Consider the following 23,801-nt stretch of genomic DNA (forward strand, 5'->3'; position numbering starts at 1 on the left):
GTGACCTGGAGGAGTCTGTGTTTCACATTAATATAGAATGTGTGAGGTTGAAACCCCTGTTCGATTAACTGAGGGGGCTGCTCCTCAAGTTTTGGTTGCACTTCAGTCTCACACTCCTGATCTTTGGCCACCAGGTGCAGACAGGAGCAGGCAAGTCGAGGGACCTGCTTGTGGGACTGGCCAAAGTGGCAGTGGTGGGGGGGGGGGGGGGAATCATCTGGCCAGACTGTCTGCATCTCTTCTGCGGCTATGTCCACACCAGGGTGTCCCTAGAGAGGGAGCACGTGGTGTCCACTGGTACGCTTGAAACCTTCTGCGACTGCTAGGCACTGGAGCGTCTGGAATGTATCAACACCACTAGGAATTACATTTCAGTTCGATTTAGCCAAGTTTTCTTTGTAGTTTTTGTGACTGTATATTACTGGTGCCCCTTTAATAGGGGTATCTAGTCTGTCCCTTTAAGTTATTATTTGTTTTCAAAAGAGGTACAACCCCTGAGACCCCTTTAAGTGAAGTTGTGAAGCTCGGCTCAGCTCCTCCCCACTCCCCATGCACAGCCCAGGACTGACAGCCTCTTCCCACCCTCATTCCTGGACGGTCGCCATCGCAACATCTTGTATCCAATTCCAGACTGTATTGTATCCAATTGTAGCCGCCCCGCATTGGCCGGCGCCCCTGGCCCTGGAGACTGTTGCTAACAACGTTTCGTGCTGAAATTAACAGCAATTCCTGGGGGCAGGAGCCGGTTCCAGATCTTACCAAACACCCCCCAGCCAGGTAGGACGCGATACTTTGTTCCAAATTTGCACCGGACTTTCTCAATGCTGATTTGCAAACTTGTTATAACGCTGTTTAATCTAAACCCGGGAGACGTTTGTTCCAAATGATGAACTGCCTTTGTGTCCGCTGACCCGACGGGGTCCCATTTTTGAGTTTTGCTGCTTGGATCTCATTGCATTACAATTTAATCCAACTCAGGCACATTTCAATCGGAATGGTTACAAAACGGACAGAAATTGCCATTTCCAGTAGTTCCTGCTAACTGAGACTTTTGTTAATCTGAAAAGTTTCTTAACTAGAAAAATCCAACAAATCTTCAGCCAGAATCAATACCAATTGGTGCTGCAATCTAATTTGGGTCACCCTGTGGTCTTCGTTTTTCCTACCGTCAACAGTTCTCAGGCAAAAGACCAGAGTGGTTCCATTCCAGGTCTGTGCCGAGTTACTGGTATCAGTCAGACAGTGGAGGGGTGCTGGAATTGACCTCAGTGAGGGAGGGAGAAAATCCCCCTGTTCCGGATCGCTATCTAGTAAGCATCAAGTGACAGCAAACCTGAACATGGCGGTGAAGTCCTCCACAGTCGAATAACCTGTTGAGCGTTGATAACTAGAGCTTACCTATGAAGATTAGCCACTCAGTTGAGGTTACTGAAGGGTTTGGGTGTTGAGGCTGATTGCTGTTCTTTGCACTGTCTCGCCTTTAAGCTCCATTGATTGGTTTGGATTTTAATTGATGATACTCATCTAGTGAGGTGCTTACAATGTCCAAAGCAGCCAAAGGAAATCTGCAGCACTCCTTAACCATGCCAACACTGCCTGATGTGGAAAGTCTTGGGAATAGATTGAACAGGGATAGCAATGTGCAACTCAGGGACCTTCCAATAGCCAACTAATTAATCTGGCAAGAGATGGTTAACTGAGTTTGAACTTTTGTATGAGATTTCACAGTTTCAGTAAAGGACCATCCATGAAACTTCCACAGTCTGGAATGGCTTTAAACATATTCCATGAGGACATTCTGCCTTGATATAGAATGTTGCAAGTTTCTGCGTTAAACATGGAGCCTGAATTTGATGCTGGTAATGCTTTCTGTGCAGCTTCCTGTGTAACTCCAGACTGATCAATACATCACAAAACTACCAGACATGTGGCTGTCCCTCACAGCTCTCTACATCAACTAACACAGGATGAAATCCCGGTGCCAATTAAGCAAGACATTATTGTACTAAATATCATTCAAAAACAATTTTGTGTTTTATAGATATTCCTAGAAGAAGGCAATGCCTCGTGGGAGTGCATCGAGCAACCGGTCCAATGGCAGTGATGGGGACTTGGAGGGACTTGGTAGGAAATTTATTTGGTAACTTAAATTCTGATCAGTGTGTGTTTTCAGAGTATTTGATGTGAATGATACAGGGGATGCTGATTTACAATAGTTCATTCACCTTATCTGGAAATAACCAAATTCCAACATACAGCCCTTGAGTTAAGTGCTTTGGGGCATCCTGAGGAGATGAAAAGTATTAAATAAATGCAAATTCTTTCTTTCAATCTGCCTCTCCCTGCTCTCTGAGATCTCAGTTGTTTTCTTACAGCTGAAACCGAATTGGCAAAGCTGCAGCATCAGTTTCGAATCATGGAGGTAGACCGCCAGGCCTACACTCTCGAGTCACAGCAGCTGCTCAGGAAGCAATTGTAAGTATCGCCACAAGACAGCTGTGTGGAATTTAAATGAAAATACAGACAGCCAGCAGGGAAATGGAGGTAGTTGTGACCATGACCTCTGTGACCATGAATCCCATGCACAGCAGACTGGTATGATGAAGGGGTCGTTGCAATGGATTTAAGGGCTCCAGGGATAGGATGTTTGAACAGAATCTGCCCTATTCCAAGTGGGTGCCGTTAACAATGAAAATCTACCAAATTATTTAATCTCCTTCAAAAATACCAAGGGAATCAGAACTGGAGCATCTTTCTTGAAGCTGGGATGAAGTGGGGTTGATATGAGCCCGTGCTGTACCTACCCCAGTGTATTTGATGGGGCAGTGTAGAGGGAGCTTTGCTCTGTATGTAACCCATGCTCTACCTGCCCTGGGAGTGTTTGATGTTAGTTTGTCTTTACATAAGCCCTGAGCTCTGACAATGGGTTTGGAAGCCGCTAACCTGTCTGATTTCTGCATTGCTATTTACAAAAGACTAGCAATTTGTAACCCTTCCGGTTTTATCAGGGCGGAAATTGAGAATCTGGAAAAGGATCGCGGAGAGCTGATGTTGAACCTGCGACTTTCAGACAATAAACGCAGCCAGCAGCAGGACCAGGAGAACTTGGAAAGTGTTCAGAACTTGCTGAGCTACCAGGACGAGCTGGAGGAACAGATTGCCAGAGAGAAGCAAATGATCATGGATCTGGAACAGGAGGTGGAGCTAAGGGTCACTCGGAACTCACAGGGGAGGGATTTGAAACTCCTGGATGGGCAGGCGGCCTATAGAAAGTGGCCAGAATCCCCAGGAGTGGCAGCGGGTGGTTCTGACTATTCTAATGACTGGGCCTCATTGGAATACCGCAGGACAATTTACAGCCCAAAGCACAAGGGAAGTTGTCGGAAAGTGGCAGAACATTAGGCAGCCCAGAGGCTGCTCTCTGGTCCAAGCAATGGTGTGATGGGTAGTGGTTTGCCAGCGGGGAAAGAGTCCAGGCTGGGAGTGAGGGTAGAGTACAGGCCAAAGGAGGAAGAGTCCAGACCAAGGCTGGGGGGCGGGGGAGGGCGCGGGGGTGGGGGGACGGTGGGTGGTGGTGAAGGTGAGAGAGTCCAAGATATGGAAGCAAGGATTGAACCAGACTTTTAGGGGTGGGTGGTGAAGTCCAAGGTTGGTGGGATCCAGGCTGGTTGAGGCCTACACTCCTTCTCCTCCTGGCCCCACAGAGGAGAGTTTAATGCTTTTTTGGTGCTGTGACCAAGTTGTAGCTACCAGGGCAGCCTTTGCGGGGTCTCTGCACTAGGGGTTAAGATGGGTTTGTGGCCCATTGACAAAATAGGACCTTTGTTTGATGTCTGGCCCAGGTGGGTGCTACAGACGCCTGGATAGTTGGGGCTTGTGAACGCGGGAAGGAGCAGGAACAGACTGTTTACCCACTCCATTTTAAAAGCTCGCCCTCCCAGTTTCCAGCAGGATTTAAAGTTTTCTTCAGTGTATCATATTTAGAAAAGTTTGGGTCGGGGGCCTCTGTTGCTCCAATGACTCTTCTTCAGGTACAACTGGACACAGTGAGTGGCGGGAGGATATTTCACTTGTACAGCCAAACTCAATCCAGCCCTTACCCGACATCCACACTTTCTAGCCAGGGTCACGAGATGTGATCAGGAGCAGGAATCCTGACTCATTTTTCCTCCCTAATCCAGGAGCACTGAGGCCAACAGCTTCCCTGCTGAGATTAGTTAGTGTGGCTCACACTGAGGATCAAATCTGAAATGTTGTATACTGGCTCAGTACCACACCAAGACAGTGCATCAACCCTCTAAACTGAAAGTATTTACATTGTTTTTTTTTCCCCCTTGCCCTTTGTTAATCATGTGCTGCATCATTTCCCAGAGGGTTTGTAGATGAGCTCCTCAAAGCTGCAAGAACTAGTCCCTGGGGAATGTACCAGAGCGCCCTTGGGTGATTCTCCCATGCCCTGTGTTTGATTGGGTGGCAATTCCTCCTCCCTACAGTGGCACAGCAGAGAGCAATATCCTGTCTTGATAGTAACTGTGAACACCGACACATATCATGGTGTCTTTTTGCAATGTTTCTATCTGTGTCTGTGTCTCTGTGTGTTTGTGATATGTGAGTGTGTGTTCATGGTATTTGTATGGTTATTTCTAATTCTATAAACTAATGTTTGTTGAAGATATCTTTTTGTTCAATACCTTTTAATACAGATAAAGAAGTTGGAGCAAAAAATCTTTGAGCAGAAGAAGGGGTTGAATAAAGGTGTTGATCTTCAAGTGATGAATCAACAGGTGGCGAAGAACATTGCGATCATGGAGGACAGGCTGGACAGAGTAAGGATTTTCAACGTGAACAGGGACGAGGAAAACGTCAGTGATAAGTGGAGGCATAATGCTGTTGATGTGGTGATGTGAATTTAAAATACTAACAGGAGATGGTGAGACCAAAAATATCAGAAAACTGCAAACTCAGATATTGTTAGAGAGGGACTCCTTTTTAAAGTCCCAAATTGACTCTCTCTCTATCTGCTCACCTCTTTATTGGGGATCAGTTCTACGGGGTTGGCCACCTTCATGCATGAGCGCAGACACCACGTAGCAACACGACTTTTGAGCATAGAGGGAATCACAGCTGAGCACTTTGCAGCAGGATCACTGGATAGGAATTAAAGATTAATTTCCAGATACTGCTGTGAGCAATCTGGGAGAAAAAATCATACAGAATTACCAAAATGAACATTGAACGGTAAATCAGATTTGTTTTGTACACTCCTGGAGACTGTAGTCTGGCTGGGGTTTGAACTGTCACGGCAACATGTGCCTGTGCCCTCTCAACCAGCTTACACTGTCGTAAAGTCACTTCACAATGGCAACCAAAAGTAACTCTGGCTCCCAGAATACGTCCAACCAGAGTTGGTGAATCCAATGGATACTGATGAGGAGTGGGACTTGTTTTTGGTCCCAGGAACATTGATGCCAGTTGTAACGTGTCTCAATTGCTGCCCAGCTAACAACACAGAGCAGGCATTGAACTTAAGACCTCTTGCTTCTAAAGCTCAGGACTATGTTGGACTAAGTCATGGTTTGTGCTGACAGTAAAGGGTGTTGCTACTAAAGTGTACAATGTTTTTCCACTTTCCACAAGATGAGTTATCCCAATTTCTCCCACCCCCTGGTTATAGCATGAGGTAGTTTTCAGCATTCAAAGGTTCATCTCTAGTTTAATTCATAAGTTGATTTTAATAGTTGTTTTACTGGACCCCAGAATTAAAATGTGGGCTTCCTAATGCATCCTGTAGGGTTGTTACACCTTCAGGATGGCTGGGAGTTTCCAGGAAATAAAGATTAATCTCCAGGAAATTGCTGCGAGCAAAACCCAGGAGAGAAATCATAGCATAAAAAATTGTATGTTATTTTCTTTGTTTAAAATATTGGAGACGGGGAAAGGTGGCTTTTTGATTGACGGTCAAGAATCATCCAATCGAGTAACAAAGGCCCCAACATTGACGTGTGGGTTTTCCAGGCAGGGGTCGAAGTTTTGGATGGGGAAGCCAAGTGTTCAGGTTCCCCTGTAGAGTTTTAACCCTCCAGAGTATTTTGTTTGACAGGATCCCTGCCTGAAGTCAGCCTGGTTGATCAGCTTAGCTCCCAGTAGGGTGGGGAGCAGGTCACAGCCCAGGTAAGGAGCCTACAGTTGCTCGTGGGAGAGCTGGGGTGGGAGGGTCCAATACCCGACTTCAGGGGGAGGCCTGATCCCAGACCCGGGGGAGAGGTTTCCAGATTGAGGGATCCCAGGTGAGCTGGGGGAGTGGGGGAGAGGGGAACAAGGGCTGCTGGCTGGGGAGACAGTCCTACTCTTCCTGGCCCTCAAGCCATGCTGTAAGGGCACTTGCCTTTTCCTTGCCTTTACCTCCCTTTTGCTGCTGGCTTTCCTGAGGTCTGGCAAACCTGGCCAGCCACAGTCAGACCTGTAAAGGAAGTTAAATGTGAGGCTCCCAGCCTCATTATAATAGTTACATGGTCAAACCTGCCTCCTGGGAGCGGAATGACTGACCCCGCCCCCTCCGTTCTGCCTCTGTTAAACCTGGAATTGGCCAGGCTGGGTCAGGTTTGAGATTTTTAAAAGTTTTACGTCTCACCCAATCCCAACCTACCAGGTTAAAATTAACCCCAACAAGTCTGTTCACTTTGTGTTTGAAATGGGAAGGCGGGACCTCACACATATGGGGGTGTTGGGCAACCAATGGCAGAAATGTGGGGACGGGGTGGATGGAGGTGAGTGTTCATGTGGTGAAACCTCCAGAAATACAGCCAACTAGAGCTGGCAGCTCTACTGCCCTATCACATGAAATAGTTTATTACTATTTCCATCTACAGGCCCTGAGGAAATTCAATACACAACTTACGAGGAACGGGCAGCTGAGGGAGCAGATCGACACGCGACGGGTTGAACGTACGAGGTTTGAGCAGGTTCACAGGAAACTGGGAAAAGTAAGGACTGCAAATCTCTCTAGTTTGTTTCTTTTTAGATATTCTTTCTCCCAGTCAGGGCAGCTCCCCACTTTGCTCAGAGGGAGAGGTGGTCAGGGACTGCTGCCCAGGGTCAGTGGCTTCATGTGCCTCAACCCCACCCCCCAGGAGGCGACCTTTTGATGCCACCCTGCACCCTGAGTGTCTAGTCAAGGCTGCACAGCAAGAGGCTTTGGTGATACTGAGGTTTTCAGTTTGTTCTTGGGTGACACTGATGAGGTTAGTATTTATTACGCATCCACTGTTACCTCATCAAGAGTTAACCACATAGTAGTGGGAGAAGAATCTCGTGTAGACAGTCTGGCCATCTGTTTCCTTGTGCCATCCCACAAATTATCAGACTTATGGAATTCAGTTCCACAACTTGCCAGGGTGGGACCTGAACCGATGACCTTGTCTAGAGCTACAGAGGGAGATCCCAACCTTGGCTGTGCTATTGTGTGGGGGCAGGGGGGACGGCAGGGAAAGTGGAGATGCTTCTCCACGCAGATAATTCAACATAGGGTACTTCAATATGCTTCTGAGCAACCAATGCAAGAATATCTGGTCACAGAGCAGCTTGGGGGTGGGATGGGGGGAACAAGATTCAGAATAAGGAACTGGGGCCTGCAGAAAGGAGTTAAATAACCTCTGCTCTGCACTGATTTGCAAATTCAAATACAACACAGACAACCCTCCTTCAGCCATGATACAATTGAAAGGCAGCTTGTCTTGAGGGGCTGAATGACCTCGTCTGGTTACTGTGTTGTTTCCTTTGGTTCTTGGTCGATGATTGACTGAAGAAGCAGAGAGTTGTGGCTGTGTTGAAATGGACTGGTATTCCTCATTCCCCGTTGTGTGGTCTAACCCCAGACATTCTGTGTGTCTCTCTCACTTTGATTAGGAGCTTCTCGAGATTCGGAAGGAAATTGGTTCTGTGATTGACACTTCAACTGCCGCGTATGAAGCCAGGTGAGGATAGGGCACCCATGGGTTACCCTATTCAGCCCAGTTAATCTTTATTGACAATTAATGGATCAGAACAGTCTTCTGAAGTATCCCACCACACCGGGGACTCGGGGTGGCTTTGAAGTGGGAAAAGCTGGGAACCGGTTCATACGTACAAACATACGAACATACAAATTAGCAGCAGGAGTAGGCCACTCGGCCCTTCAAGTCATGGCTGAACTAATTACTCGACATTTCCACCTACCCCGATAACCTTTCACCCCCTTGCTTATCAAGAATCTATCTACCTCTGACTTAAAAATATTCAAAGACTCTGCTTCCACCGCCTTTTAAGGAAGAGAATTCCAAAGACTCACGACCCTCTGAGAGCAAACATTTCTCCTCATCTCTGTCTTAAATGGGCGACCCCTCATTTTTAAACAGTGTTCTAGATTCTCCCCCAAGGGGAAACATCCTTTCCACAGCCACCCTGTCAAGACCCCTCAGGATCTTATATGTTTCAATCAAGTCACCTCTTACTCTTCTAAATTCCAACAGATACAAACCTGGCCAGTCCAGTCTTTCCTCGTAAGACAGCCCACCCATTCCAGGTATCAGTCCAGTAAATCTTCTCTGTACTGCCTCCAATGCACTTACATCCTTTCTTGAATAATGAGACCAGTACTGTACACAGTACTCCAGATGTGGTCTCACCAATGCCCTGTATAGCTGAAGGATAACTTCCCTACTTTTGTATTCAATTACCCTGGTGATAAACAATAACATTCTGTTAGCTTTCCTAATTACGTGCTGTACCTGCATACTAACCTTTTGTGATTCGTGCACTAGGACACCCAGATCCCTCTGCATCTCAGAGCTCTGCAATCTCTCACCATTTAGATAATATGCTTCTTTTTTATTCTTCCTGCCAAAGTGGACAATTTCACACTTTCCTACATTATACTCCATTTGCCAGATCTTTGCCCACCTCACTTAGCCTATCTACGTCCCTTTGGAGCCCCTTTATGTCCTCTTCACAAGTTAATTTCCTACCTATCTTTGTGTCATCAGCAAATTTAGCAACCATACCTTCGGTCCCTTCATCTAACTCATTTATATAAATTGTAAATAGTTGAGGCCCCAGCACAGATCCCTGTGGCACACCACTCGTTACATCTTGCCAACCAGAAAATGACCCATTTATGCCTACTCTGTTTCTTGTTAGCTAGCCAATCTTCTATCCATGCCAATATGTTAACCCCTACACCATGAGCTTTTATTTTCTGCAATAACATTTGATGTGGCACCTTATCAAATACCTTTTAGAAATCTAAGTACAATACATCCACCGGTTCCCCTTTATCCACAGCACATGTAACTCCCTCAAAAAACTCCAATAAATTGGTTAAACATGATTTCCCTTTCACAAAACCATTTATGTGAATTCCTGATGTTGCCCCCAATAGAAGTGAAGCAGTGTGTGTTGTGAAACTGGACTCAGTGCAGCTGCTAAAAATGACTTAAAGGTTCTCCCAAGCCAAGCAGCCTATTAACTCCTTTTCCACCTTGCTCTCCTTTTTTGTTATATATACAGTTGTATCCAAGTTTGGAAAATATGGGACAAATGGAATACTGTGGCACTAGAATTTAGTTGTGCTTCAGTGTTCCAACCTGATATCAAGGAAATTAAAACACAAAGAGGGACACTGTCTCCACGTAATCCTCTGCAGGCTTAACTGGTCAAAGTAGAGAGAGCTGTGGCATGTAGACCAGCAAGGTCATAGATCATAGTCTGTGCTGAGTTAACTGATTTCAAGCTATTAAAGCACTGTATTAGGCTCAGCATCCCAAGGCTAGGATCAGGAAAGAACAGCCAGAGGTCTTGGTCCTGATCGTGACCTAGTGTTTCCTGATGGACATTGGATATGGACAGGATCAGGCCTAGCTGTGATGCCTCCCATGGTCCAATAATCAACGGACAATATCTAGACTAATGCATGTGGTTGACTCTGAACTGATCTAGCGAACCGCTCAATTGTATCAAAAACCACTAAGTATTGAACCACAGCGATTCAAGGAGAAGGCCCAACACCAGCTTCTCAAGGGTAACAAGAATATGGGCAATAAATGCTGGTCTTGCTTGTGATACCCACATCCTGAGAATGCTGTGTTGAGCTGTGACCTGCATCCATGGAAACAAATTCTAGCAAGGAGTCAGCATCTTCCAGAGAGAATTTTTCTTTTGACGTGTAAGATAGTGACAGCTGACCTCTAGCTAACCTGTTTACAATTACCTGATGCAGGGATGAGGCACAGACAAAGATGCAGCAACTGAAGGAAAAGGCGGAGAAGGATCTGGCACTACATGCGGCTGAAATGAAGGAACTTCAGCGAGTGATTGACCACGACAGGAAACTGAAGGAGTTCATGGGGATTAAAACTCAGGAGCGGTCTGGTGAAGATGAGGTTTTACATGGCACCTACAAGCGAGGTAAAAATAATAAAAATCCCCTCATCAACAGAGACAACAGATTAGTAATAGACACAGCCTGTCTGAGGGGCAAATAATGTTTTTATTATTCATTCTCGGGATGTGGGCGTCACTGGCAAGGTTGGCATTTATTGCCCATGCATAGTTAAGCAATAGCGGTTTGATACAACTGAGTATCTCACTAGGCCAAGGGATATGAGGAGTGGGTGGGCAAGTGGAGTTGAGGCAGAAGATCAGCCATGATCAGATTGAATGGTGGAGCAGGCTCGAGGGGCCGAATGGCCTACTCCTGCTCCTATTTTGTGTGTTCTTAAGCCACTTCAGAAGGTAGTTAAGAGTCAACCATGTTGGTCTGGGACTGGAGTCACATACAGGCCCAGACCAGGTAAGGACGGCAGGTTTCCTTCCCAAAAGAGCATCATTGAACCCGCTGGATTTTACGACAATCCGACAGCTTCATGATCACATTTACTGATAACAGATCTTTCAAAACTGAATTCAAATTCTCAAACTGCCCTGGTGGAATTTGAGCTCATTTTCTGGATGACTAGTCCAGTAACATAACTCATACACTACTGCAACCAGTTCTGTCCTGTGTAGCACAACAGCCACGATGATACACCAGGCAGTGCGATCCCCATCTCCTGTTCCAGCTGGGAAATGGTGTGCTTTGCAAGAGGATATTTAAAGTGAAAAAGTTTCAAGTGGTGATCTCAGCTGGGCAACTAGAAGCTCAGAGATGGGCTGAATTCACCTCATCAATGCTGCCTGCATATAAAGTTGGGAAATCTAAATAAATGGAGCAGCGCGCATCGATTTCAAATTCCTGCTTTTGAGCTGTGACCTTGCTTCTTTAATGGGAGGTATACCAGCTCTTGCGAGTGTTGCACAAGTGAAAACTGAAGAGAGCGGTATCACCAAGAATTGGGACACACGCTGTGTTATAATAGTGACTACACTTCAAAAGTACTTCATTGGTTGTAAAATACTTTGAGACATCCTGTGCTCGTAAAAGGCACTATATAAATGCAAGTATCTCTCTTTAACATTTACTGGTGTCCTTAAACCTTGTCCTCAGAACACAAAGACTCAGCAAGGAAAAGGAAGGACACAAAGGAAGAGACTGTGGAGATATATGAAGCTGCCTTCCAGCAAATCCGAGCACTCACCGGGGAGGACAACCTGAGTGTGCTGGTGGCAAAGTTCATTGAAGGTGAGGAAACACTTTCAGTGATGTGATCATAAGGAGAGAGACTTTAGACGGTTGGCAGAGTCGAAACAAAGGAAACATCTGCATCTCTCCCTCAGCCTGAGTGGGGTAGGGGAGCAGGGTTAGGATTGGGGCAGTTGTGGGGGAAGAGCAAGGGGAGGGGGAGCTGGGGGGAGGGGGAGGAATGGAGCACTGAAGGGATAGCGGGGTGTCTTGTAATGATGGTTAGTTGGGAATTAGCAATCCTCTCAATGCTGAGTGTTACATTCCATAAAGGAATTGTTTTCAGTGAGTGCCAGCACTGGTTATATCCCTTCTCTTCAAAAATACCGTGCAATGGCCCTCCATTTTAACATTTGACAGACAGTGACAGTGTCATCATTGTAGAATATGTTTTAATTGCAGTAACAAATAATATCTTGTAAATAACCAAGGTTAGAAATCCAAAATAAAAACAAAGTGCTGCAAATACTCAGCAGGTCTGGCAGCATCTGTAGAGAGAGAAACAAACAAGAGTTAACATTTCAAGTCTATGACCTTTCCTCAGAAAGCAAGGGCACCCTGGTTTGTTGGCACTGGTTTGATGATAAAGGTTGTTGAAATGGCAGTCCGAGAGATCAAGGTTTCCACAAATTCATTAGCTGAAAGAATAGGAGTATAATTCTTGATTCTAACTTGTTTTTCTCTGACAGTGGAAGATCGAAACTTTGCGCTGTTTAATTACATCAACGAGCAGAACAGTGAGATTGAGAGACTGCAGGAGGAGATTGCTGATGTAAGACTTTACAACAGTGTTTTCTTTTTAATAACTTAATCAATCACTCTACGGAAACCCAGGTAAAGAGTGAGGACCCATGGTGTTGGGCACCATCATGGCTGTAAAGGGTAGAAAATAAAGTGAGTCAGGAATTGGTGATTAGTTGACAATATGCTTGGGGTTTCAAAGCTGTGGGTTGCATCAAGGCAGACTGAGGGAGGTGAAGAGTTTCACAGTTTTGTGATCTCGAGAAAGGAAGGGTTTGAGGAGACAAGGAGGCAGAGAATGTGCAAGATGACATGTTCGCAGTTTAGGATGAGCAGGAGAGGACAATACAGGGGGTAATGACCATAGTCATCGAGTAAGAGAGAGCCCAGAAATGTAATGAATTGGTGATTATGCAAGAAACATTTTCTCAGAAAATATGTAATATGAAAAATTGCATTAACCATTCAGTCAGGGACTCTGAACCGATCCTGAGTTCTGGCAAAGAGACTGTAGCCAAACACTAGTCTGACTTTTCCCTTTCAGATCCTGGCTAAGCTGCAATACATTTCCAGAATTTGCCACTTTTATTTCAAATTTCCAGCATTTCTTTTTTTTAATCCCTCAAGATCTTTAATATCCTAATATCTCATTGTATCTTGGGGTCAGTTTTTTTTGTTTGATAATGCTCCTGGGAAGTGCCTTGGAACATCTTACTACTTTAAAGTGCTATCTAAATGTAAGTTGCTGTTTTATTACATTCTGTTCAGACGTGAGGGGAAGTCTCCCCTTATATGAGCCCAGTATTCAAGGCTTGAATGAATGTGACATTCAAAAAAAAGCTGGAAGCCATAAAGGGGAAGGGAATTTTTGGCACAAAAGGGAATTCTGAACTTGGAAGCAGCATTAGTGATGGGGAATCAGAACCCCATTTGAGGCAAGAGGAGTTAGTGAGATCAATATTAGAAGGAGCAGTGGGTACAAACATTGCAGAGGGGCTGATCAGATGGATTTGCACAAGGCTGTGTGGTTCCAGAGCAGCAGTTACTGTCTCGGGTCCTTCCTTCCTCCAAAAACCCGAGCTTCAAACTGGGCTGAGGAGATAGGGCGAATTGAAGGATGAGCACAGACTGGCACCAATTACAATGATCCAGTTAGGCAGATTCCATGTCCTTTTGCAATTCATTGGCTGCTGAGAGGTGTCTAAGGGGATGGAGGAGCATCAGGCAGTGGTGAGGGAGGAAAAACCTAAGGGGGCAGTCGCCTTTATGAGAGCTCTGTGCAACTCTTTATGTAAAGCTGTAGAGCATCGTGAGCGAGAAATAAGATCCTGCACATTCCAGTAACTGGTGAAAGGTGCAGAGAGACTCTGAAGGGAAGAATATGAAACAATTTGTCCTAAAGGTGTCCTGGCCAATATTTATCCCTCAAAAAAATCACTAAAAACAGATCATCTGGCCATTATCTCATAGCTGTTTGTGGGATTTTGCTGTGCGCAAATTGGCTGCAGATTTCCCCACAAAACAATTGTGACTATGCTTCAAATGACTTTGAAATGCTTTGGGATGTCTTGAGTTTGTGAAAGGCATTATATAAATGCAAGTTATTTCAATATTTCTGTAAAGGTTCCTTTTTGAAAGTGTTTCCTTCCAAGTTGAAGAGCACCAGTTTCAGGTATCAGAGGGATGACCAGATAATCAGCCCCTTGCTCTCCTGTACATTTGTTTCATGTATGTTGCAGATCCAGGCACAGATTGAAGCCTTCAAATCACAGGAGGTGCAACGGGAGCAAGAACGTAAAGTTATTCTGAAGAAGATCGAAACTCAACAGGAGGAGGCAAGCAAACAGGCCATGGGATATGACAGCAAGATCAAAGGGGTAAAAAAAATCCTGGACCAACTCAAAACAAGTAAGCAAGGAGCTTCGGTTAAAAGGTGTAGTTTTCTGAATTAACATATTTTTAGAAAACCTTTCTATTGCATATTTAGATATTATAATAACAGATGGGCTCGGTGGTAGCATTTCCACCTGACTCAGAAGATACAGGATTCGAGCCCCACTCCAGACAGTCCCAGTGAGTGCAGACTGTAGCTCCAGCTCAGAATTCTGGGGTAACATCTCGAGTGGGAGACTCTTGTCCTGTAGGTGCTGGTGGCACCCCTCCCCCCATCATATGGATTGTGGGAGCTCATAAAACCCTCCCACCATATAAGACTAACCCCCATTAGCTGTGAGAAGGATGGTTACGGCCATGTTCACATTGCAGCCTGTCAAGACTGTTAATTAGCCCACGAGTCCTTCCACTATGTCACACTGTTCTGTAAGGGAAGATGGTGAAGATATGAGATGCTGATGATGATAAGAATTGAAAGTACAACAAAATTCCACAAGAGGGCAGTTTAAATATGTTACAGATTTGAAGACAAAATTCTATTGTTAGGACTTCTCTTTATTCTAATTTTCTCACCTTCTCCCCTGATAGTGTTGACTCTAGCTGAGGTACAGGATCTAAATACACTGACAGCCCTTCAAACTGGCTAATATCAACCATGACAAGCTGTTTCACCTTGTCCAGAACAGTAGAGCCAGAGGATAAGGCTTGTGCTCGAAGGGGGGTAAATTCAAAACTAATCTGAGGAAACAATGACCAGAAGTGACGGCACTGACCTTGAATAAAGCTGCCCACAAAGACCTAGTGGCCTCTGTAGGATGTTTTACACCTTCACTGACATTAATTTGAATCTGGCGCCAAGTCAAGGGTGTCTCCAGACATGCAGCAACAGTGATATCATCAAGCAGGGTAACAGCCAATCAAACTGAAGAATTCTGGAAAAACTGGAGTGCAATAATTGACTTCTGCTTCCTAGAGCAAGAAAAGGGAGAATTAGTCAGGGTTCCTGCTCTTGTTCACTACCCAATGGCCACCCCCCGGTAGAAATTGCATTGTGTGAATATAGTGTGGATGGATATGGACGGATATGGGCTGAGCTATGATTTTCCCCTCATGGTCAAATAGTCACTGTCTAGATCCACGCATGGAGAGTGGTCCCTTGGGCTTCTGTGCGTCCAACCCCAACAAGAATCACACCAACGGGAGGGAAAGGAAGAAGAGTATTTTTTTTCTAAATCCCTTTTTTAATTTGAAATTTATTTCATCTGCAGAAATTGAATCACTGTTTAATAAAATGAACTGTGAACGATCTATTTTGGATGAAATGTTGGGATCTTCAACTGGAATCAGAGATAACAATGTGATGCAGTACCTGGGCCTCATTGAACAGCGTGCCAATGAACTACTGTCTATCCAATCCTACCTCGCATCTAAGGTATCTATGGATCACTTCCTCCATGCACGGCCTCTGCTTTCAAGGTTTATTTTGGGTTGTGTGGAGAGCTAGAAAGTAATATTCACTCGGCTGGATATCTTTGTTGTAATGAACACTCAGCTGGTTTGTACCATCTACTGGGAGACATTGAACTGCATAATGTTCAAATATTTTGCTTGGATCCCTTCAGGGAACAAGTGGGCTTTCCCAAGTGTCACAGTAGGATTCCATCCCATGTTATGGTGTCAAAGAGTAGGGGCATTCTGTCTGGTGTCCTGGCTAATATTTATCCCTCAAATAATCAATAGAAATGGATTATTTGATCATGTATCTCATTGCTGTTTGTGGAAGTTTACTGTGCACATTAACTGCTGTGTTTCTTTTCTTCATTTCAGAGGTGAAGGGTCTGTTCTCTAACCCATTCTCCTCACCTGGCAGGGACCTTCACCCACTCTGTCAAGGCTGGGCTGAACTCTGGCACTTAGACAATTTCCTCTGTGCCCAGTGTTTCTGTGGGTCAATGCACCATGTGGTGCGGCACTGAGCCAGGCTAGTCAGGAGGTCTCAGGTTTCATCCCCAGTCTGTGATAAGTTTTCTGGTATCAGCCAAGTGGCAAATGTAAAGGGAATTACTGCTGCTGATCGCTATCTGTAACACTTTCTGGAAGATATGTGTGTGTGTGTGTGTGTGTGGACAGTGAGTGAGGACACGGTTGAGCTCAGCATTGACGCTCTCCAATAGCTTGCCAATGCTCACTGTCTGCGTTCGAACATAAAGAATGGGCACTTGGGTGAGGTACTGGAGCGCAGTGGTACCCCTGGAACCCTACCCAGGCTGGTGCCTTCAGAGGAGATAAAGGAGAAAAATTGGAAACATGTGGCAGGTTTAATGCTTTACATGAATAGTAAATAAACTATTAGAATAATATATTGTAGTCAATATCATAGCAGATCGTCTGTTCACATAAGATTATATACTTGAAAAGGAAATATTTCAGGGCTATGGGAAAAAAGCAGCAGAGTGGAACTAACTAGATAGCTCTTTCAAAGAGACAGCATAGGCATGATGGGCCGAATGGCCTTCGTCAGTACTGTCTGATATTAATTCTGGATTGACTCATGTAAAGGTTTATAGTCTGATTAAATTCTGTTCAAGTTGCGTCCAAGTTTGGTGAGTCTATTTGAGTGTCTGTAGCAATAATATTTACTCTCCTACACCCCATTCACTCCAGGATTACAACAGGCCGTATGACCCACGGGAAGCTGCCATATTGCTGATGGGCCAGAATCTGAAAAATCTCATCCAGCCGGTCTACATTGAACCTCCCACCACAGGGTCTGTACCTCCCATCTCAGTCTGCCAGATTTTGGGGGAGGGGCAGAGATCAACTCAACCATGAGCTCACAGTAACAACATGGAGATAGCAAATTGTTCTGATTGGAATCATAATTTACCTCTTAGAAATCATTTTTTCACACCCTTCCCAGAACAGGAGGCTATGCAGACACTATCTGGCCTCTGATTGCCCCTCCTCTAGGGGTTGCAGTCTGTATAAAGTACACCAGGAGTGTAATTGCTTGTTGGGGCAGCGCAAAAGGTGTGCTAGCACATCAGCCTGTTTTACATCGTTCTCAAATGAAACAGGGTGTAAATGTAAAGCGTGGGTGTGTGAATGTCGGGTACTTGGCTGTGGAAGTGAGTTATCATTTTCAGGGAAGAGAGAGAAAATTTAGCGGGGGGTTGGGGGAGGAGGAGTGGGCAGAGGAGAGTTCAAAGAGACTACAGTTGTTTTTAGTTTAGTTTAGTTTAGAGATACAGCACTGAAACAGGCCCTTCGGCCCACCGAGTCTGTGCCGACCATCAACCACCCACTTATACTAATCCTACACTAATCCCATATTCCTACCACATCCCCACCTGTCCCTATATTTCCCTACCACCTACCTATACTAGGGGCAATTTATAATGGCCAATTAACCTATCAACCTGCAAGTCTTTGGCATGTGGGAGGAAACCGGAGCGCCCAGAGGAAACCCACGCAGACACAGGGAGAACTTGCAAACTCCACACAGGCAGTACCCAGAATTGAACCCGGGTCGCTGGAGCTGTGAGGCTGCGTTTTCTGCCCTGATGATGTGGACCTGATGGCCTGCATCCTAGGGTCTTAAAAGAAGTGGCTTCAGAAACAGTGGATGCATTGGTTGTAGTCTTCTAAAATTGCCTAGCTTCTGGAAAGGTCCCAGCAGTTTGGAAAACCACAAATGTAACCTCCCTATTCAAGAAAGGGGAGACACATAAAGCAGGAAACTATGAGCCAGTTAACTTAACATCTGATGTTAGGAAAATGCTGGAATCCATTATTAAGGAAGTAGGAGCAGGACATTTAGAATACCATACTGCAATCAGGCAGAGTCAACATGCTTTTATGAAAGGGAAATCGTGTTTGGCAAATTTATTAAAGTTCTTTGAGGATGCAACAAGCAGGATGGATAAAGGGGAACCGGTAGATGTAGTGTCCTTGGATTTCCAATAGGCCTTTGATAAGGTGCCATATAAAAGGTTACTACACAGGATGAGAGCTCATGATGTTGGGAGTAATAGTTAGCCAATCCTCTATCCATGATAATATAACAGGGAACAGAGAGTGGGATAAATGGGTCATTTTCAGGTTGGCAAACTGTAACTTGTGGAGTGTCACAGGGATCAGTGCTGGAGCCCCAAAAATTTATGATCTATATATTAATGACTAGGCTGAAGGGACAGAGTGTATTGTAGCCAAATTTGCTGACAATATAAAGATAGGTAGGAAAGTATGTTGTGGGGAGGAAATGGTGTCTGCAAAGGGATATAGATAGGTTAAGTGAGTGGGAAAACATTTGGCAGATGGAATATAATATGGGAAAATATGAAGTTGTCCACTTTGGTGGGTAGAATAGAAAAGCAGAATATTATGTTCTGAATACTGAGGAAAGTGTTGCTTCACCTGGGGAGTGCAGCCAGAGCCATCTCCCATGGCACCACAGGTGGCTCAGTTGCACTGGGGGGTACAGGGAAGACTGGAAGAGCCATAGTGATAGGTGATTCAATAGTCAGGGGAACAGACAGGTGTTTCTGTGGCCGCAGACCTGAATCCAGGATGGTGTGTTGCCTCCCTGGTGCCAGGGTCAAGGATGTCACTGAGCGGCTGCAGAGCATCCTGAAGGGGGAGGGTGAACAGCCAGCAGTTGTGGTCCACATCAGAACCAATGACATAGGTAGAAAGAGGGATGTGGTCCTGCAGTCAGAATTTAGGGAGCTAGGTAAGAAATTAGCAAGCAGGACCTTAAAAGTAGTCATTTCCAGATTACTCCTAGTGCTATGCACAAGTGAGTATAGAAATAGAAGGATAAGACATGCATGGCTGGAAAGATGGTACAGGAGGGAGGGCTTTAGTTTCCTGGGACATTGGAACTGGCTCTGGGGGAGATGGGACCTGTACAGGACGGACGGGTTGCAGCTGAACAGAGCCGGGACTGAGTTCCTTGTGGGACATTTTGCTTGTGCTGTTGGGGAGAGTTTAAACTAGCTTGGCAGAGAGATGGGGACCTGAGGGTAGACTCCGTTGGGACAAAATCAGAAATGAAAATGAAAGGCAGAAAGTTAATGGATGAGTCTGGAAGATAGAGGAAGCAAAGGTTAGAAAATTAAAAAAAAAAGTTTGGCAGTGCTCAAGGGTATCTATTTCAATGCAAGAAGTATAGCAAATAAAGCAGATGAGCTGAGGGCACAGATAGACACGTGGCAGTATGATATCATAGCTATTACAGAAACATGGCTTAAGGAGGAATGGGAATGGCAGCTCAATGTTCCTGGTTACAGGGTTTTCAGACACGATAGGGAGGGGGATAAGAAAGGAGGGGGAGTGGCAATTTTGGTCAAGGAAATTATTACAGCTGTGAGGAGGGAGGATATGTTGGAAGGTTCATCAAATTAGGCCATATGGATTGAGCTAAGGAACAAAAAAGGGCAATCACACTGCTGGAAGTGTACTATAGACCCCCAAACAGTCAGAGGGAGATAGAAGAGCAGATATGTAGGCAAATCTCTGAAAAGTGCAAGACCAATAGGACAGTAATAGGGGCTTTTAACTACCCCGATATTAAGTGGGATAGTTTTAGTGTGAAAGGAATTGAGGGAGCAGAATTCTTGAGGTGCATTCAGGAGAACCTTTTAACCCAGTACGTAGTAAGTCCAACAAGAGAGGGCACAGTTTTAGACTTAGTTTTCGGAAATGAAGACGGGCATGTGGAAGTGGTAGCAGTGGGAGAGCATTTTGGTGGTAGTGATTATAATTCAGTCAGTGTTAACATTATGCTGGAACTGTATAACTCTGGTTAGGCCACAACTTGTGTACTGTGTGCAGTTCTGGTCACCTCATTACAGAAAGGATGTAATTGCACTAGAGAGGGTACAGAGGAGATTTACGAGAATGTCGCCAGGACTGGAAAAATGCAGCTATGAGGAAAGATTGGATAGGTTGGGGTTGTTCTCCTTGGAACAGAGAAGGCTGAGGGGAGATTTGATTGAAATGTACATAATTTTGAGGGGCCTGGATAGAGTGGAGGTGAAGGGTCTATTCACCTTAGCAGAGAGGTCATAGATTTAAAGCGATTGGTAGAAAAATTAGAGGGGAGATGAGGAAAAACTTTTTCACCCAGAGGTCTGGAACTCACTGCCTGAAAGGGTAGTTGAGGCAGAGACCCTCAACTCATTCAAAAGGAGTCTAGATATGCACCTCAAGTGCCATAATCTGCAAGGCTACGGACCAAATGCTGGAAGGTGGGATTAGAATTGGTGGATCGTTTTTCGGCTGGCACAGACACAATGGACCAAGTGGCCTCTTTCTGTGCTTTAAACTTTCTATGATTCTATTTAAATGGAGATGGCAGAATGCTAAGGTACAGATGGATCTGGGTGTGCTTGTACATGAATCACAAAAAGTTACAGCAAGGTACAGCAAGTAATTAGGAAGGCAAATGGAATGTTAGCCTTTATTGCAAGGTGGCTGGAGTATAAAAGTAGGAAAGTCTTGCTACAACTAAGACCACACCTGGAGTACTACATACAGTTTTGGTCTCCTTACTTAGGGAGGGATATACTTGCATTGGATGCAGTACAGAGAAGGTTCACTAGCTTGATTCTGTGGATGAAGGGATTGTCTTATGAGGAAAGGTCGGGCCTATACTCATTGGAGTTTAGAAGAAAGAGATGCAAGATTTTCAGGAGTGACTGTGTAGATGCTGAGGGATGTTTTCCCTCACGGGGGAATGCAGAACTAGGGGGCACAGTTTCAAAGTAAGGGGTCTCCTATTTAAGACAGAGATGAGGAGGAATTTCTTCTATCAAAAGGTTGCTAATCTTTGGAATTCTCTACCCCAGAGAGCAGTGGAGGCTGGCTCATTGAATATATTCAAGGCTAAATTAGAGATTTTTGATCTACAAGGGAGTTAAGGGTTATGGGGGGCAGGCAGGAAAGTGGAGTTAAGGCCACAATCAGATCAGCCATGATCTTATTGAATGGCAGAGTAAGCTCGAGGGGCTGAATGGCCTACTCCTGCTCCTATTTCTTGTGCTCTTATTGGAGTGTTTGTGATGGTGATGTTTGAGTCAGAATGTAAAGGAAATTAATCTTATTAACTCTTTTTTCCAGAAATGATTATGACAGTGATGTTGAATCTCCAGTGACTGACGAGGAGGAGAGGCCCCTGACTCAGACTGAGCTACGGCAAAGAATAATGAAGGGGGTAAAACCAGCATGTGTGACCTATTGAGGACCTTACAGCCTCCTCCTCCTCCCATGAACTGATTAATGCTGAGTGTCACTGGGAATATAGCTCCTGCACCTCCCCTACTGTTAAAACTGGTTTGAGACCAATCGCACTCAGTATGCCAATTCTTAAAGCCTTTCTTTATCTCGTCCTTCCACGTCTCCTGAAGGTCCTGACTCCTCCTTGCTGGGGTCCCACTGCATTAGGGACGGATGGTTCTTTGGTGCCTTGTCCAAGTAACCATCTTTCTCTGTGAAGAGCAACAAGCTAGCTCACCACAGAGAACATTACATCACATCCCTCAACACAAAGGTTCATCTTAAAATGTGTCTTCTGATTGTTGTCTTAAAGTCTTTCATCTGTTCACTGAACTTAACTTAGAAAACTCTGTACTGCCCCATCTCATCAGAAACCTCAATGTCCTCAAATGATTTCCCGAGCTCCGCTGTTCTTCCTTCAATTCTGACTGATCAGCTTGCAAACACTCAGTTCTCCCAGCTGTCATCAAAGCCATTTTTTTTCTTTCAGTGACCTGTGATGGTGGTGTTCAAACTGAGTACAATAATTTGGTTAACACCAATGGAAGGAGAAAAGATGCATAGAAAAACAGGATTTTGAAACTCCAAATTTGCCAAACAACATTTTCTTTAGAGTTTGGAATCAAAATACCAACAAACATTTAGGCCAGAGATTCCACCAAGGCACAGGTGTCAGTTGTGGCTCAGTGGCTAGAGCTCTCATCTCTGAGTCAGGACATTGCCAGTTTAAGTGCTACTCCAGAGACTTGAGTGCATAATCCAGGCTGCCGCTCCAGTTCAGTACCGAGAGAGTGTTGCACTGTCGGCAATACTGTCTTTCAGATGAGATGTTAAACCAAGACCCCTTTTTCCCTCCTGGGTGGATGTAAAAAATCCTATATATCTGAAGAACAGATGAGTTCTCCCCAGTGTCCAACTGTCCACCAACATCACTGAAACAGATTAAATGACTACTATCACATTGTTGTTATACATTCAGGTACTGCCGAGGAGAGGATGCAGAGAATTTCATTTTCCATGGCCAGATATTGATGCATATAATCAGCCTTGCTGATCCTGCACTGGTCAAACTGGTACCTGCATTTTCTGCACAGGCACCCAGCTGCCTCTAATTGTTTAATGGTTGCTCTCCCTATTTGCGATGCCATTGTGTTGCTGAGTTCAGTTATTTCACATAATGTTTTTTAGGTGATGAAGAAAGAAGCAAAGGCGTTGAAAAAAAGTATTCAGTATGACCGCTCTCAACAAAAGTGCTGAAAGCCTTAGAATACTAGCCATCAACCAAGAAATGCTAAAGAAGATCATTGGTGCAAGATTTTACTACTTTTATGTTTATAGAAATTGCCATGTCTACACAATTTTTTTCTGTCCCGTTTTCTTCTCTCAATATGTTGACTCCTTGCTGGGTGTAGATTTTTGCCTATGCTGTGTTTTTTTAATTAGAATTGTTGTAATTCTAGAATTAGCAGGAGTTAACTCATTGTCCCTCTTTATGAACGAACATGCCAGTTCACTGTGTCATAATTGGCATTGAATGTGTTTATGTATGCAGAGTGTTGAAGCTGAGAATAGGAAACTCTAGGGATTAATTAACTGGAATGGTCACTGTCATGGACCAGCACCGTAGGTCATTTATAGCAATTGCTTCTATTCAATATTTATGATGAGCTATACTTGTGTAATTAAATCACAAGGTGCATTGTCTACTAACTTCAACGAGTGTGTCTCAGCTGGATGGTGACTTTGCCAGGTGTTTCTGAGGTCAATGGGAAAAAGGGCAGGTTGGCTGTAACTCTCTGACAGCCCAGTCAGTGCAGACTTTAGGTGCCAGTTCTGAGAGGGAGCGTAAAAGGGCATTCAGTGAGTAACTCCGTCACCTGCTGTACTGCTGAGTGGCTTTAAAGTTCCATGCCACTGAGCAGTTTTGTCTGATTATGCCTCTGTGAAGTACCTTGGGATATTTTTCTACATTAAAGGCACTATATAAATGCATTGTTGTTGTTAGGTAAGTCTGTGGTTTAAGTTATGTAGTTAGTGACTCTACAATAACGCTAACTTCCATTTAGATAGCACTTTTAACATAGTGAAATGCAACCAAGGCTCGAAAGAGAATGTGCGCTGAATCTTTGAGTGTAGCACTCTGTATGTTTCCTGATTGTTCAGCACATTTAAATTAAATCACTGAGTGGTTGGAAGCTTGTGCTGCAACATGATTAACTGTGCTTGTCCAGTCTGC

The 23,801-nt window shown here is 44.7% G+C and overlaps 1 protein-coding gene across 2 annotated transcripts; it reads left to right on the forward strand.

The window, feature by feature from the left end:
• The first annotated feature begins 686 nt into the window (after nt 1-686).
• On the forward strand, nt 687-23,557 carry odad1 (outer dynein arm docking complex subunit 1). Of its 2 annotated transcripts, none has more exons than XM_068017221.1 (15): nt 687-777; nt 2,042-2,124; nt 2,376-2,475; nt 3,009-3,198; nt 4,704-4,862; nt 6,870-6,983; nt 7,906-7,973; nt 10,253-10,440; nt 11,519-11,653; nt 12,343-12,425; nt 14,134-14,302; nt 15,556-15,719; nt 16,952-17,055; nt 21,410-21,503; nt 22,754-23,557. In XM_068017221.1, exons 2-15 carry the CDS (start codon nt 2,061-2,063, stop codon nt 22,820-22,822), a joined length of 1,701 nt encoding a protein of 566 aa, XP_067873322.1. In that variant the 5' UTR covers nt 687-777; nt 2,042-2,060; the 3' UTR covers nt 22,823-23,557. The 2 variants fall into 2 exon arrangements, with proteins under 2 accessions (XP_067873322.1, XP_067873323.1); XM_068017222.1 differs by having other exon boundaries at nt 4,704-4,826.
• The last annotated feature ends 244 nt before the right edge of the window (nt 23,558-23,801 follow it).

The sequence above is a fragment of the Heterodontus francisci genome, chromosome 37 (assembly GCF_036365525.1).
Source record: "Heterodontus francisci isolate sHetFra1 chromosome 37, sHetFra1.hap1, whole genome shotgun sequence".
NCBI classification, from domain to species: domain Eukaryota; kingdom Metazoa; phylum Chordata; class Chondrichthyes; order Heterodontiformes; family Heterodontidae; genus Heterodontus; species Heterodontus francisci.

Bases quoted from the DNA above. Each gene is read 5' to 3' on its own strand.
- odad1 (XM_068017221.1), top strand. From the start codon at position 2,061: ATGCCTCGTGGGAGTGCATCGAGCAACCGGTCCAATGGCAGTGATGGG. The intron at 3,199-4,703 runs GTGGAGCTAAGG...CTTTTAATACAG, and splicing joins TCATGGATCTGGAACAGGAG to ATAAAGAAGTTGGAGCAAAA. The intron at 21,504-22,753 runs GTAAAACCAGCA...AATGTTTTTTAG, and splicing joins GGCAAAGAATAATGAAGGGG to GTGATGAAGAAAGAAGCAAA.